We start from the raw sequence: 13,540 nt of genomic DNA on the forward strand, positions 1-13,540 counted from the left end.
GCATTCATTAAACCAAACTGGAGACCATAGAGTCACACAAGTGCATGTTGCACTTTATTTCAAGTTGTTGGCATCTGAGCCAGTCAAGTGCATGTCGCACTCCCAGGGTGGCCCAGCCATGGTGGCCTGCACTCCACGTGCATTGTGCCAATCCTAGCTTATAAACTAAGTTCTTTAAGCCCTTAACTTATAAGTCAAGCCACCACGTGCCTCCAACTTATAAGTTTAAGCCTTGGGACTCTCATCTTATGGGGCGAGTCTCCCAGAGCTCAATATATTCTCAACTAATAAGTTGATTCCCACTTAACACCCTAATAACCCTCTAGTTTATAAACCAAGCTTCACAGTCATAACAGACATTCACATGTTTCATATAGCATACCTGTCAACATTCACAATGCATTATAATACATTCACACAATAGTCATAAGCATAATCATAATTATGCACATTACAGTGTACCTAATCAGATATTCGCAAACAAAATTATAATCATGTCCATCAACAAAGTCAAAGCTTTATTCATCTCCACATTCATCACCTTGACTTACCTCTAATCATGCATTCACATAACATGTGCATTTTTCTTACCTTCGGTCCGTATGCAAGTTACTAACGACGGCACTTTGAGTACGATCCCCGATTTGAGCCCTTAGCATAAACCTAGTCACATCCGTATTAAGGAAGTTCCATCAACAACAGAAAAATAAAAGATTCCAGACCAAATGTTAGCCTCTGGGACATCGAATTCCACTTAACAAAGAAGTAGAATCGATCCCGAGTCCAAATGGTTAAGTTCCCAATCCGAAAATCCCATCTAAGACAATTTTCCCCTTAAGGGCTGCAGCCCCTCACACCCGAGTCGTGGCCCGCCTCAAAATCCAGAGGCTCGGCCTCCCTAAAATCCAACGTCCGCCTTGGGACGCCCCTGAGGCACCGCGGCCCACCCCTGCCACTGAGCCCAGTTGGCTCAAAATTCCCTTCGCAGGCCACGACTCACCAGAAAAGGGCCGCGGCTCAGCCCCACGAACCCATAATTTCTGGATTTTTTCTGCAGTCAAACCAAACTAAAACCCATCTTATTCCACCCTAACCTTCCAATTCAATTCCCATAATTATCACAACCCTTCCCAAAAACCAAACCCAGCCATATATCATAATAAAACTTATCAAAATTCACGAACTCAACCTTCCAACTATCTAACATGCATATACTTTAAACTTCAATCAACAATCACAGAATCACCAAGAGAAACAGAGTTTAAATCTTTCCTCAGAGATGAAAAATGCCCTTGAACTAATCCCCAAGTCTAACACCTTAATTTCCCAAACTTTGATCCTCAATTTCCCAAAAAAAAAACTCCTCAAGCTTCCATGGCACCTAGAGTAAACGAGGGAGAGAGAAAGGGAGCTGCTGAATTCCTTTTTCATGTAATTTCTCAAACTTTCTGAGTATATCCTAGCCAGCTAAGTCTTAAACCTGAGTGGAAATGACTAAGTTGCCCCTTGTCCTTAGCTTATACCTCAAATGTTCACAAGGGCAATTTCATCCTTTGCCTTAAATCCCGCTATCCACAATTTGCATCCTATAATTTGCATCCGCTAGCCAGCTAAGGAGATTTTTCTGCACTGTTCCTATATCTTCTTCTTGTAGAGCTTACCTGAGTCGCTAACGTTTGAATCAATTAAGAACCTTTGTTACCAATTCATCACACCCTACCCTGTATAAATTATGATTCCTGAAATGTCTCTTTCCTTGATCCCCAGCTAGTAATAACCAGATCATAGATCAATTCCTGTAGACATTGTCCTGTCTTGTAACCGGGCATTTAAACTCTTTATTCTTAACAAACAATGCCAACAATTTCCGCAATACGATGCTCTAACTGATCCATCCCGAGTTCAAACTTATTCGACAACTCCAATAATCCTTCCTGTCAAACCATTATCATCTTTCATAGTGTCCGTGATACCAAACCTATCTGTAGCCGAATTCTGAAGCGTACCCAACCTTTCCTTGTATATCTATCTGGTCCCTACTGATCAATTTAGTTTCCATTCAATCCAACTAAATTACTCCAAATGATATCCCCTACAATACATGGTTGTCTCTTAACAAATTATCTCTCACTCTGGCTCAAGGCTTCCACATGACGAGGCTTATTGCTCTTCCACAAACCACTCTATTACTTATATTTCTTTTCCCCTTCCAGAAGTGTCTAACTTCTTCTTCTCAACAATTACTAGTGTCGTCAGTCCCTTGCACGGTACCCTTGAGGCATACTCTCTATATCTGAATCTTTCTTGGGACATTCTCAGCACCGAACTATTCCAGTCTGTTATATAACCACAAACGTAAACTATCTGATTAGCTGATCAGCTTCGGGAAGCTAGTCCCAACATAAAATGTAACAAGGCATTCCAGTCTTCCATCCCCTATCCATGGGAATCCACCCTAACATATCAAACTTCTCCATGTAGAAGTCATGCCCTCAACCGACATTCCCCTAGGTTTCATATACTGCCTCAGGTGCATAATAAATAACCTCACTAGTTCCCATCACTATCCTGACGATTATCTTGCGAATCAGATTTCCCCTTATTGACAAAACCAGGAGCCAGAGAACTGTCCAGGGTTCTTCTACTTAATCCCAACTATTAAACCCCACATCTTACTCACATACTAACGATCATTTGTTGTGGCTTCCAGGGATAGATGGAGGTCTCCAACTCCCACTATTATCTACAATCCCCCCATAAAACAACGCCAAGTCCACTTAACCATTCTAGGCACAGACCATTTGTGCTCATTCGCCACTGTTGACTAAACTTATCAGCCCTAAGATTCACACTCTGAGCCGTTCCACAACCAGGTCCAAATAACCACAGTTATCATACACACATAAAGCATATTAAACAAAAATCCATAATACTATACATTTAGCTACCAAAGTTTATCACAACCAAGTATACTCACGTTTCATCATGCTTCCTATAAGCTAATAAACAAATATGACATATGAATTCAATTTAGGCAGTTAACCACATACACTCAGTATGCAAACCATTATCCAAATATTCATTCACATGCAATAGCAATGCTAATCAGCACGGTTCAATCTCATCATGCAATAGTCAAGGGCCAGGCCCTATCAGTATCTCATGCTCCCTATTAATCAGGCAGATATCAACAGTCATATTCTATTCTATTCATCTAAGCATATAACCATATACACAATTACCAAACCCTGAGTTGAGCTTGTCTTTCGCGGCGAATGTACATGTCCAACCAGTCTTCAGGAACCCTTAAACCTAGGACACTCTGATACCAAGTTTTAACGCCCTAGATAGCCATGACTGTTACACTGTGTGTTTTCAAATGTGCGAGACTTTCTAATCAAGTCATTTGTTTAAAAACGTGTTACAATAACTAAAGTTGTACTAGGTTTAAAAGATTTCGGTCTCAAAAGTTTTATTTCTCATAATCAAACATTCTTACATGGGAAACCTATAGTAGTAAAGATAAAATAAAGTTTACAAAATTCAGAACAAATGTACTGCGACTAACCACTCTAAGGGCAAAATAGACATTTAGGTTCTCCCCGTCCTGTATCACTCCTCGGCCGTGGCGATCAATCAACTGACTATATACATTCAGTCCCAAAGCTCTCCAACTCAGGACTTGACCACTTTTCTCTTGCCTTTACCTACACCACGTAGCACCCGTGAGCCAAGGCCCAGCAAGAAAACACAATAACAGAGCAAAATCATCAAATAAACAACCAGATAACTCATACAGTATACTCATATACTCAGCATTCCAGATATTTACATTAATAAAGTATTCAACATACTAAGTACATCATTTCATATCAAAAATAAAATCACATATGATAACCAGGGTTAACGCCCTTAGGCCGCACCCTCTATTTATCCCACTGACTCCGGTCCGCTTAAACTGAGCTCAGTGAATGTTAAGCTGTCCTCAGTTACCAGTGGCCGAGTCGCACCCTTAGGCCATTTATCACATGTCCCATGGCGTAATACCATCTATGACATTATACAGATATAGGGAGCACTTAGCCCTATCATAATCACATAACCAGGTGTAGTTTTCTTACCTTTAGATTCACTAGCTTTGTTCAATTTGATCCTCAAGCACGATCTCGTCCTAGCCTTAGCGTACACCTAGTCACATCCATAGATCAAAATCATCACCAAACCTCAAGTCCTAAACCTAGCCTCAGGACCAATTCCGAGCCCCCCGGGAAACCCTAATTCCACCAAATGGGGTGGTGGAATCGAACCCCGAACCCCCGGGCAAAAACCCATGAAAATAACCCAAAAACCCATTTATGGAAACAGGGTAGCGCTACAGAGCTACAAAGAGGGCGCTATAGCGCTACAAGCAGAGCCAGAGGTGCCAAGAAACCCAAGCCTAGCGCTGTAGCACCCAAAGGCTAGCGCTACAGTGCTAGTCACAGACCAGCAAATACCCTGTTTTTCTTCCTTCGATTCTCCTCGAACCAAAACCTCTTGGAACCCTTCCAAACCTCAACTACACACCAAATTGAGTCTACCATCACCTATATTTCACCCACATAACCCAACAGCACAAGACTTAACCACATGCATCATTAAACCAAGAAAACAAACATTGAACCCAAGAACTCAAGAATTCAACCCGAAACTCAGAAACTGAGAACTTCAAAGCCAGAATTTGTTGCCTTCTATGGAGAATTTCGACCTTAAGTTATCTCTAGCATCCAACCAGCCTCAAGCCCTTCAACTCCTCAAGCTTATGTCCCTCTATTCCATCAAAAACTCAAGCTGAGAAACCATCTCAATAAAACTCAGAAAAACACATCAGGAAATCTTGAAACTTACCTCACTTTGAGTGGCTATTCCCTGCTAACTCTTTTAGCTTCACCAAGGTCTTTAGCCCTAAGCTCCAACCTGAGCCTACTCTGGGATTCTAGCTCCAAAACTCACAAAGAATGGTGAGATATGGCCAAACCGACAGAGAGAGAGAGAGTACCCTGTTTTTTTTTCTTTCTTTCCTTCTCTTCTCTTTCTTTTAACTTCTGAAACTTTCTACAGCCTCCACTAAAACTAAAGACAAAATAACACTTATCTATTTCCAATCAAATGACCCTTTTTCCCTCCCATTAATTCCTAAGTCTTAAAACACATCAAGGACATTTTAGTCACTTACTCCCAATTCCCGCTAATTCCTCGAGTGTCCCTAGTAATTTCCACTTACATCCCGACACTTATCTAATCACCATATATTTTCCTCAATAACAAATAGTCTCCAATATATTCTCTAAATCCCCAGATATACCCCAGACTTACCCCGAGCCGGGTATAAATCCCCGATGCGACTTTCCCGCTAAACTGCTTGCTAGGATCGCCTCGAGTCACAAGCTACAAATATATCCACATAATAATGTGGTCTCAACAATTTATCACAAATATTTACATTTATGCCCTCAATGGGCCAAAATTACAAATATGCCCTTATAACCTAATCAAGGCCTACATGCATACTAATACACATAGTCATGTGTCACATTAATCCAAATAATCATATAAGCATGCATTTGCACCATTATCATGCATTTTAAACATTAATTCACATAACTTCCAATTGTGCCCTCTCGACACACTAATCAAGGCCCTTAAGCCTTATTAGTAATTTTGGGTCGTTACAAAATTTTACCTAAACAGCTCGAGATAGTGATCCCGCATAGTTGACTCCAACTCCCAGGTCACCTCCTCGACCTTGCTGTTCCTCCATAACACCTTCACTAAAGGTATAACTTTATTCCTCATAACCTTATCCTTTTTGTCTAATATCTGGATTGGCTGCTCCTCGAAGGAGAAATCTGTCTGCAGCTCCAGATCATCATAACTCAGCACATGAGTCTCGTCAGAAACATACTTCCGTAGCATCGAGATATGAAACATGTTGGGCACAGCCAACAACGCCGGAGGTAATGCATCTTAAATTGTGTGACATCATAATTTGAGCCAATCATAAGACTTCATAAGACATCATAAAATGTATTGCAAAATATTTTATTTTTGTTATTTTTCTCTTTCGTCATAAAATTTTATTACCAAAGACAGGCTGGAAGGGTTATAAATTATCACCTAGATTTAATGTTTTCTTTATTATTTTTAATCACAAAAAGCCTTAGACCCGTTTGGAGATGCCTTAAATATGCTTCTTCGAATTATGTAGGAGGTATTTGTCTGCATGGATAATTTGGGTTTCTTGTATACCTATAATTTGATCTATTACTCATTTTATTGTTTCGTTAGTAGAGATTTTGGTATGTGTCTCCTTATTTGTTATCGTAAGTGGGCATACTTGATATTAGTCGATCCACTTATGAGAACCATAAGAAGCTGCTGCTAAGATTTTTATACAAACGAAACAATGAAAAGAATGTAGATCAAATTATATGCATACTACGAACCTGAATTGGATAGGTTCTTTACCCTTTTAGAAGTGGAGTGAAAATGTGGATTAGATATATGATTTCCACCAGCTTGGGTCATTAGATTACGGGGATGAATTTCTAGCTTTAGCGTCTGGGTCTGAATTATTAGCCGACTCATATGAAGCATGTATAGTGAACAGAGTTTGATTTGTCACATACAATCGAGATCAAAATTACACCACTCAGAATAGTGGAGTGTCTGCTGTTGGGACAGAAGGTTTCAACTATTACAGGCAACTTCAAGGAATACTAGAATTGTCATTTTCTGGTGCCTATTCGGTTGTGTTGTTTCGATGTAAATGGTTTAACACAAATCCGAAAAAGAAGAAAATGTTTATCGAAAATAACATCACTAGTATCAATGTCATCGGCGAGCAGTATAGAGAAGAACCGTTTATACTTGCTAGTCAAGCGTAACAATTTTTCTATATCGATGATCTCGTTAGGGGACGAGATTGAGAAATAGATCAAGAATTAAATCATCACAAAGTTCGAGACATTCCAGATGACCCATAAATGATTAGTGACATTGATGTTGTACACGACACTAATTTGGCCAATTTTGTATTGAGTGTCTCACTTTCTTCCCTATGGACCTAATGTACAATTTCAGCCTCCACAAAATTCTTCGTCTCAACCATTGATCTCGCCAGATACGTTTGCAGCTTTATCTTCTCATCAACCCCCATCTATCCATTTCTATAGGGAGCACCGCCATCGCCCTCGTTCCAACCCATGGGATCGCCTTACATGTTAGGAGCAGTACCATCACAACATCCATCGAATTATCCTTATATGTTTCGTGCATCATCGACGTAGCCTTCGTCATATCCTTACTACTAGTTTGGAGTAGGATCGTTAACCTTACCTCCACAGTATCCATCCACAGCCACCGCAGCTACCACATCCACCGCAGCTACCACATCCACCATGGGGTAACGATATGGACGATGCTACTGATTTAGAAGAGGATGAGTAATATGTTATTGTACTTAATTGTAATGGCTACATTTTATTAACAAATAATTATGAATATTGTAATTAAATTTTATGATTATAGATGTAGTGATTGTTTTATAGTTATGGATGTTTTTTAATATTTTAATTTTCAATTATTTATATTTCATTATTAAAAAATATTTAATTTTTTTAAAAAGAAAATATATATTAGGGGCGACACAATTCACCGCTAATATTCACCATGTCGTCGCAAATGTTTTCTTGGCACAAGCCACGTCGAGACAAATCTACAACGAATTTTTACCTATTATGGCGATAGGGTGTTGCCACTGATAGTGTATTTCAGCGACGAGGTGACATTTCGTCGCTGATAATGGATTTTAAGCACAATTCATCTGCGATGATGTGTCGCCTCTTATTAATATCAGCGAGAAAAGGTGGCACTTCCTGCAGCGACATGCGTTGTTGCTGATTATAGGGCTGATAATTCGTGTAAATGTGTCAGGTTCGTGTCGACACGATTAAGGTAAACACGAACATGACACAGATATTAAACGTGTCACACTACAAGAAAAAGAGTCTACAGCGATGACTTTTGTTGTCGCTGTAAAGCAATAAGTCGTCGTTGTAGGTCTACTGCGAAGACAAGTCGTCGCCAAAACGGCGTCACTGTAGGTCCGTATGTGTAGAAATCTACAGTGACGAAAAAATGAATTCGTCGCAGTAGTTCTTTACTACAGCGACGACATGTCGGTCGCAGTAGGAAATTCGTTTCTCGATTTGGACTGGTATATTGCGACGACATGTCGTCGCTGTTAGTGGTGTGAAATTTGAAATTTTGAATTTCAAAAACTTCTACAGCGACGACATGTGGTCGCTGTAGGTTCGTCGACCACTCCATCTACAGCGACGACATGTCATCGCGGAATAGTGCGTGGGTTTATATACCTACAGCGACGACATGTCGTCGCTGTAGTGTCACAAAAACCCAGTTATTCGTGTTCAGCGTGCACCCTACGGCGACGACATGTCGTCGCTGTAGGTATACAATTTTTTTTAAAATATATTTATTTAATTATATTGATTAAAATTTATTTAATAAAATATTAATTATTAATTAATTAAATAAATAAAACTAACTTATTTAATTAAATAATAAAATCAATTTATTAATTATATAATAAAACCAATTCAACAATATTCATAGTCTCCAAAATGTAAGATAACAAAACATAAGTAGTATTGTCTCCAAAATAAAATAAAAACAATACAAAATATTAATAATTTAAAAATAGTAATTTAATAAATCTAAATGTCATCAAAATCAATTCCAAAGTCATTATCGTCGGGCTGTTGTGGTGGCTGTGGTGATTGCTGTTGTGGTGGTTGTGGTGGTTTTGGCTGATGTGGTTGAAAGCTTCCCATCATGGACGGTATCATGTTCATGTCCAAGTTGACAGGTTGAAATTGTGGAGGTTGGATGTTCGAATTTGTTGTTTGCAAATATTGATGCGTTTGTTGGAAGTTGTTGTTTTGGGTCATAAAGGCTTGACTGAAGTATTGAATCATGGACTGGAAAGCCTCAGGTGGTATCGTTGGTGGGCCAACTGTGGTGGATGGAAAAGGTGATTGCTCTGATTGTGAAGAGGATCTAGTGGCACTTGAGGCAAATGTACTAGTGCCCTTCAACTTCCGTCCAATACCTCGGTTGTGACCACGACGTTGACCAAGTACCTTTGGGACGACTTGTGTCTCATTGACAGTGGCACTTCCTGCTTTAGATTCAGAATGAGATTGAGATTAGGATTGGGATTGTGTCTGGACTTCTTGCTGCAAGGCATCCTGCAATTTAGAAACAAGACAATTAATACATAATATAATTGAATAATATACATAGAAACAAAACTTAGAAAGTTACTTACATATGCATCCTTAGCATTCGTGTTCACCCATCCACGTGTCAGATGATTGTGCATGTGATGGAATGTCACTACAAGAAAATTGGGTCTTTACCTACCAATTGTAAGTGTAGGTAAAACTAGTCTAATGGTGGGTAATATGGTTTACCTACCAATATTGAATTGGTAGAGATTGGTAGGTAAAGGTTAGTGGGGAAAGAGTCTTTACCTACACTTATTAATACTGGTAGGTAAAAGAATCAGTGGACCCCACTAAGTTATAAATCAATTGATGAGTCAGCAGATGACGTGTTTGATGATGTGGCATCCTACATGTCTGCTGACATGGTTTCCATAGTTTATGTGTCTGATGACGTGACATCCTACATGACATACATCAAAACCGCCACTTGGCATCTTGTGGTTGCTCCACGTGTCAGACAATAATTTATCCACGTGCTACAAGAAATTCAAATGATTGTGTTACTTATCCCCTTTTTATCAGTTATGTGGCACTAAATGATTGGTCCACGTGACATGTTGTAGTATACTTATTTTTACCTACACTTATTTATTTGTGAGTAAATATAATATTTCTATGTAGGTAATTTTAATTATATATAAATTTTATTTAATATAAATAATAAATGAAAGTAATTAATTTGAAAAATATTTAACATTATTAATCAAATAAATTATTTAACTTTAATAAAAAAATAAACAAACATATATTATACAATATTCATTGCTTATTAAGAAGCACTTTTCATAAAAGAAATATCTATACATTGAAAACTCAATAATGTCATTTTTCTTGACATTCTTCCTATTCTTCACTTTGGGATCATTGCATGAGAGCCTCCTTTTCTCTGACTGAACTTATTGTGAATGTCGATGATGACTTTGGTAGTCTGCTAGAGACTTACTCATGGTACTTGATTCAGATATATAATCGAGCAACTCATTGTCCGCAATATCCTTTCCTTGATTCTTGATTCTGTGGGAAAAGGAATAAAGAAAAAATTATCTGCAAAGATCACAGAAGACAGCAGAATAACATAAGAAGCAAAGTCTATTGGAAGACATACATCAAGAAGATCAAGCCAGCGGTTGGCAACAGAAGCAACAGCTGAATAGCATTCCACTAAGGTTGAGCCATTGAGAAACTTGTCGAAAAGCTCAGCCTGAAAATAGAAAAAGTATAAAACATACATTTAAAATTAAAGCAAAAAATCATTTTTTATATATATAAGTAAGCAAACATGAAGAATTAAAGGAGTTTTCTAATGTTTTATCCATGTCTACTTTATAAGAAAACTTTAAACTCTTTCTGTATTACCTGTTTCCAATGAATAAAGAATATGTCTCTTACCAACAAAAAAATTAACGATCTCAGGAACAAATCAGAACATTATCCAAGGCAAATGAAAGAGGCAATACCTTTTCAAAGATAGAACTCCTCACTTCATCATAATTAGATACGGAATCCAAGTCCATCTTACCCTCAACTCTTATAGCATATTGCAGATCACGATCAAGGTTGTCAATCAGTTGCTGGAAATCAAAGTTTGCAATGTTTTTGTGTCAAATTACATATACTATTAAAAATAGATGATGAAACACTCAATTAAAAACAAACTGGACCAAGGTAGCATTCACTATGTCCTTGTCAATTCATGTCAAACCATGATAATCAAAACTCTAGAAATAATAATGACCAATTACTACACCAGAACAATTAATTGTGACTGAGATGACATACATGATATCCAGATGGATCAAGCTTAAAACTAGTTAAAAGATCAGATCTAAAAACTCCACTTTCAAGGCATTCCACATGACCACCTATATATGTCTCGCTTTCAAGAAGACGGTTATTATGAAACTTCTCTGATTCAGATTGGTGTTTGTTAGGGCAAATAACATTTGCCTTGTATGCCTGGAATAAAAGCAAAGTTGCCTTGATTGAGTACATGCTTTGAAGTAAAAACATATGAAAGAATGCACCACATAAGGAAGCACAAAGACCTAGTGTTGAGCATGAGTGGAAAAACACACCTGGACCATTAGAAGCATTTCACAGAGGGTCCCACTACCCTTGAGCAGGACCTCATCTGGTGACATCGGGATAATAGTCGCAAGAGAGAAAATGAACAGATGAACATAGGTCATATACAAGTAATAAGTTGAAACAGAGCATCAGAAACAGAATATGAGGCCATCATCTGTAACAAGTTTCATAGACATTAGAAATGTTTCTCATATAATGTACAAAAACAAATTGAATTCTAACTAAAAGGAAACACAAATAATATGATATCACCTGAGAGATTCCAGAGAGAGCAGCCTTAGGATTCTAAGGTTGTCAAATTTATCTGTAGGTTTAGATAGTATATCTCAGACTTAGTTTTTTAAATTCAAATTTTTTCTCTAATTTTGTTCCTAGTTTGTAAGACTGATTTATTTTCTGCTGAGACTATCTATATTTGGCCCTAGTTTTATTTTGTTTAAAAAGTTTGAATGAAAACAAAAATAGAAGTGCTTTGATCTCTTTTCTTCTCCACTTCCAGCTTTCATAAACCAAGAAGGTTACAAAAACTAGGCCCCATCCTTTGCAACACACCACTAAGTGTTAAAAACCTTTTCTTCAGCAACTAATCTTGCAGAAACTTGCACTTTAATGGGATGTGGAGAGATTTCTTTCCAAAATAAATACCAAAGGCTCAAAATCTAGGTAAACATATTCCACACCAAACAAACACAGCTGAAAAGCAAAAGATGCAGACGCAACCACAAGAGAACAAAACATAAAACACATAACCATTTGGAAGATACTGTTTAATGTCTTATAAAACAGAAATAGTAGAACGATAAGCAAATAAGCAAGTTTGATTAAATCTTAAACCTTAAGGCCCTGGCTTCCCTGAGGGAGATAACTATCACGCTTGACCCAAGCAAAGCAATCAAGATGGCAAGCAAATTTAGCACGACATTCTCCTTGATTATAGTCACATTGAAATCCAACCTCCTGATAAAAATACCAAACAAAACAAAAATATTTAAACATAGATATGCTGGAAACTAGAAACCAATCCATAAGCAAATATAAAGCAGCTGCTAACTCTAGTACCATCCGGAGTATTTTTGTGTTCATAAATATGAGCAGGATTTCATAAAGTAAGATGAATATGTAGAATATTAACTGTCCACACCAAAAGGATAAATAACATTATAACTCGAATTGACTAAATATAGAACAATTTAAAACTCCAAACTCAAGATGTGGTTTTTAAGTAAAAGCTCAGAAGTTACATACATCACTAAGTTTGAATCCATGATGGGCTGCTCTTTTTTCCAGGAAAGGCCAGTCAAAAAAATCACCATTATACGTAACATATATACCAGGCTTCACCTCCCGCATATGGGAGAACCACAATTTAAGAAGCTCTAGCTGCAAGATGAAATATCCTTTGCAAAATTAGTAGTGGCAGAATATATTTAAAAAACACACACAGTAATCTAACAAAGAAATGAAACCTCTAATCTGGCGTTCCATGTTGCGGCATTCGTGGCAGAGACGCCTCTGCCAATCTCTCAATTGTTGTTGAGGGTTGGCAAGCCCCGTTGCACCACCAACAACGCCACGCACCACCACCACTCTGTTGTCGGCGCCGTCGAAAGGAAGACCACCGTTGTCGAGAGAGAAGAAGGGGAGAGTTGAGTGGATCCGGGGGACGCAAGGCCAAAGACGAGAGAAAAGAAGGGGGGCTGAGAGAAGACAACGATGGAGAGGGTAGGAGGGGGGTGCGGCTGATAGAACAAGAGAGAGAGATTATAAGATTAGGTTAAAGTTTTAGGGTAGAAATTGTCTTTAATTTTAATTTTTAAGTAATAGATTTAGGTTTTCAGTATTAAGTTTTTGTTTTAAAAAAATTAATTTTTGTTTGATAGGATAATAACATATCACATATAAATTGAAAAAATGTCAATAGAAAATTATAATAATATTGCCATGTCAGACAATGACATGACATATATAGTCCACATATGATATATTTTGATCATGTAGACAAACATATCACTATTATTTAATTGAAAAAATCAAATTATTTACTCCGCATAAGCTTCCAAATAAGAATTCATAATAATAAAATAATATAATGAAAATAAAAA

The 13,540-nt window shown here is 37.8% G+C and overlaps 1 protein-coding gene and 1 long non-coding RNA gene across 2 annotated transcripts; both read right to left on the bottom strand.

The window, feature by feature from the left end:
- Positions 1-10,039: 10,039 nt before the first annotated feature.
- LOC133813037 (DNA polymerase epsilon catalytic subunit A-like) lies at positions 10,040-10,994 on the bottom strand. Its single transcript, XM_062246856.1, has 3 exons — positions 10,808-10,994; positions 10,456-10,551; positions 10,040-10,357 (listed from the first exon to the last, which is right to left on the bottom strand). The coding sequence occupies exons 1-3, from the start codon at positions 10,862-10,864 to the stop codon at positions 10,247-10,249; spliced, it is 264 nt and encodes an 87-aa protein (XP_062102840.1). The 5' UTR covers positions 10,865-10,994; the 3' UTR covers positions 10,040-10,246.
- A 1,056-nt stretch (positions 10,995-12,050) lies between these two features.
- Positions 12,051-13,168, bottom strand: LOC133813194 (uncharacterized). Its single transcript, XR_009884280.1, has 3 exons — positions 12,905-13,168; positions 12,684-12,818; positions 12,051-12,395 (listed from the first exon to the last, which is right to left on the bottom strand). It is a non-coding gene; the product is annotated as an uncharacterized LOC133813194 (long non-coding RNA).
- Positions 13,169-13,540: the final 372 nt, after the last annotated feature.

This window comes from Humulus lupulus, chromosome 1 (assembly GCF_963169125.1).
Source record: "Humulus lupulus chromosome 1, drHumLupu1.1, whole genome shotgun sequence".
Classification (NCBI taxonomy): domain Eukaryota; kingdom Viridiplantae; phylum Streptophyta; class Magnoliopsida; order Rosales; family Cannabaceae; genus Humulus; species Humulus lupulus.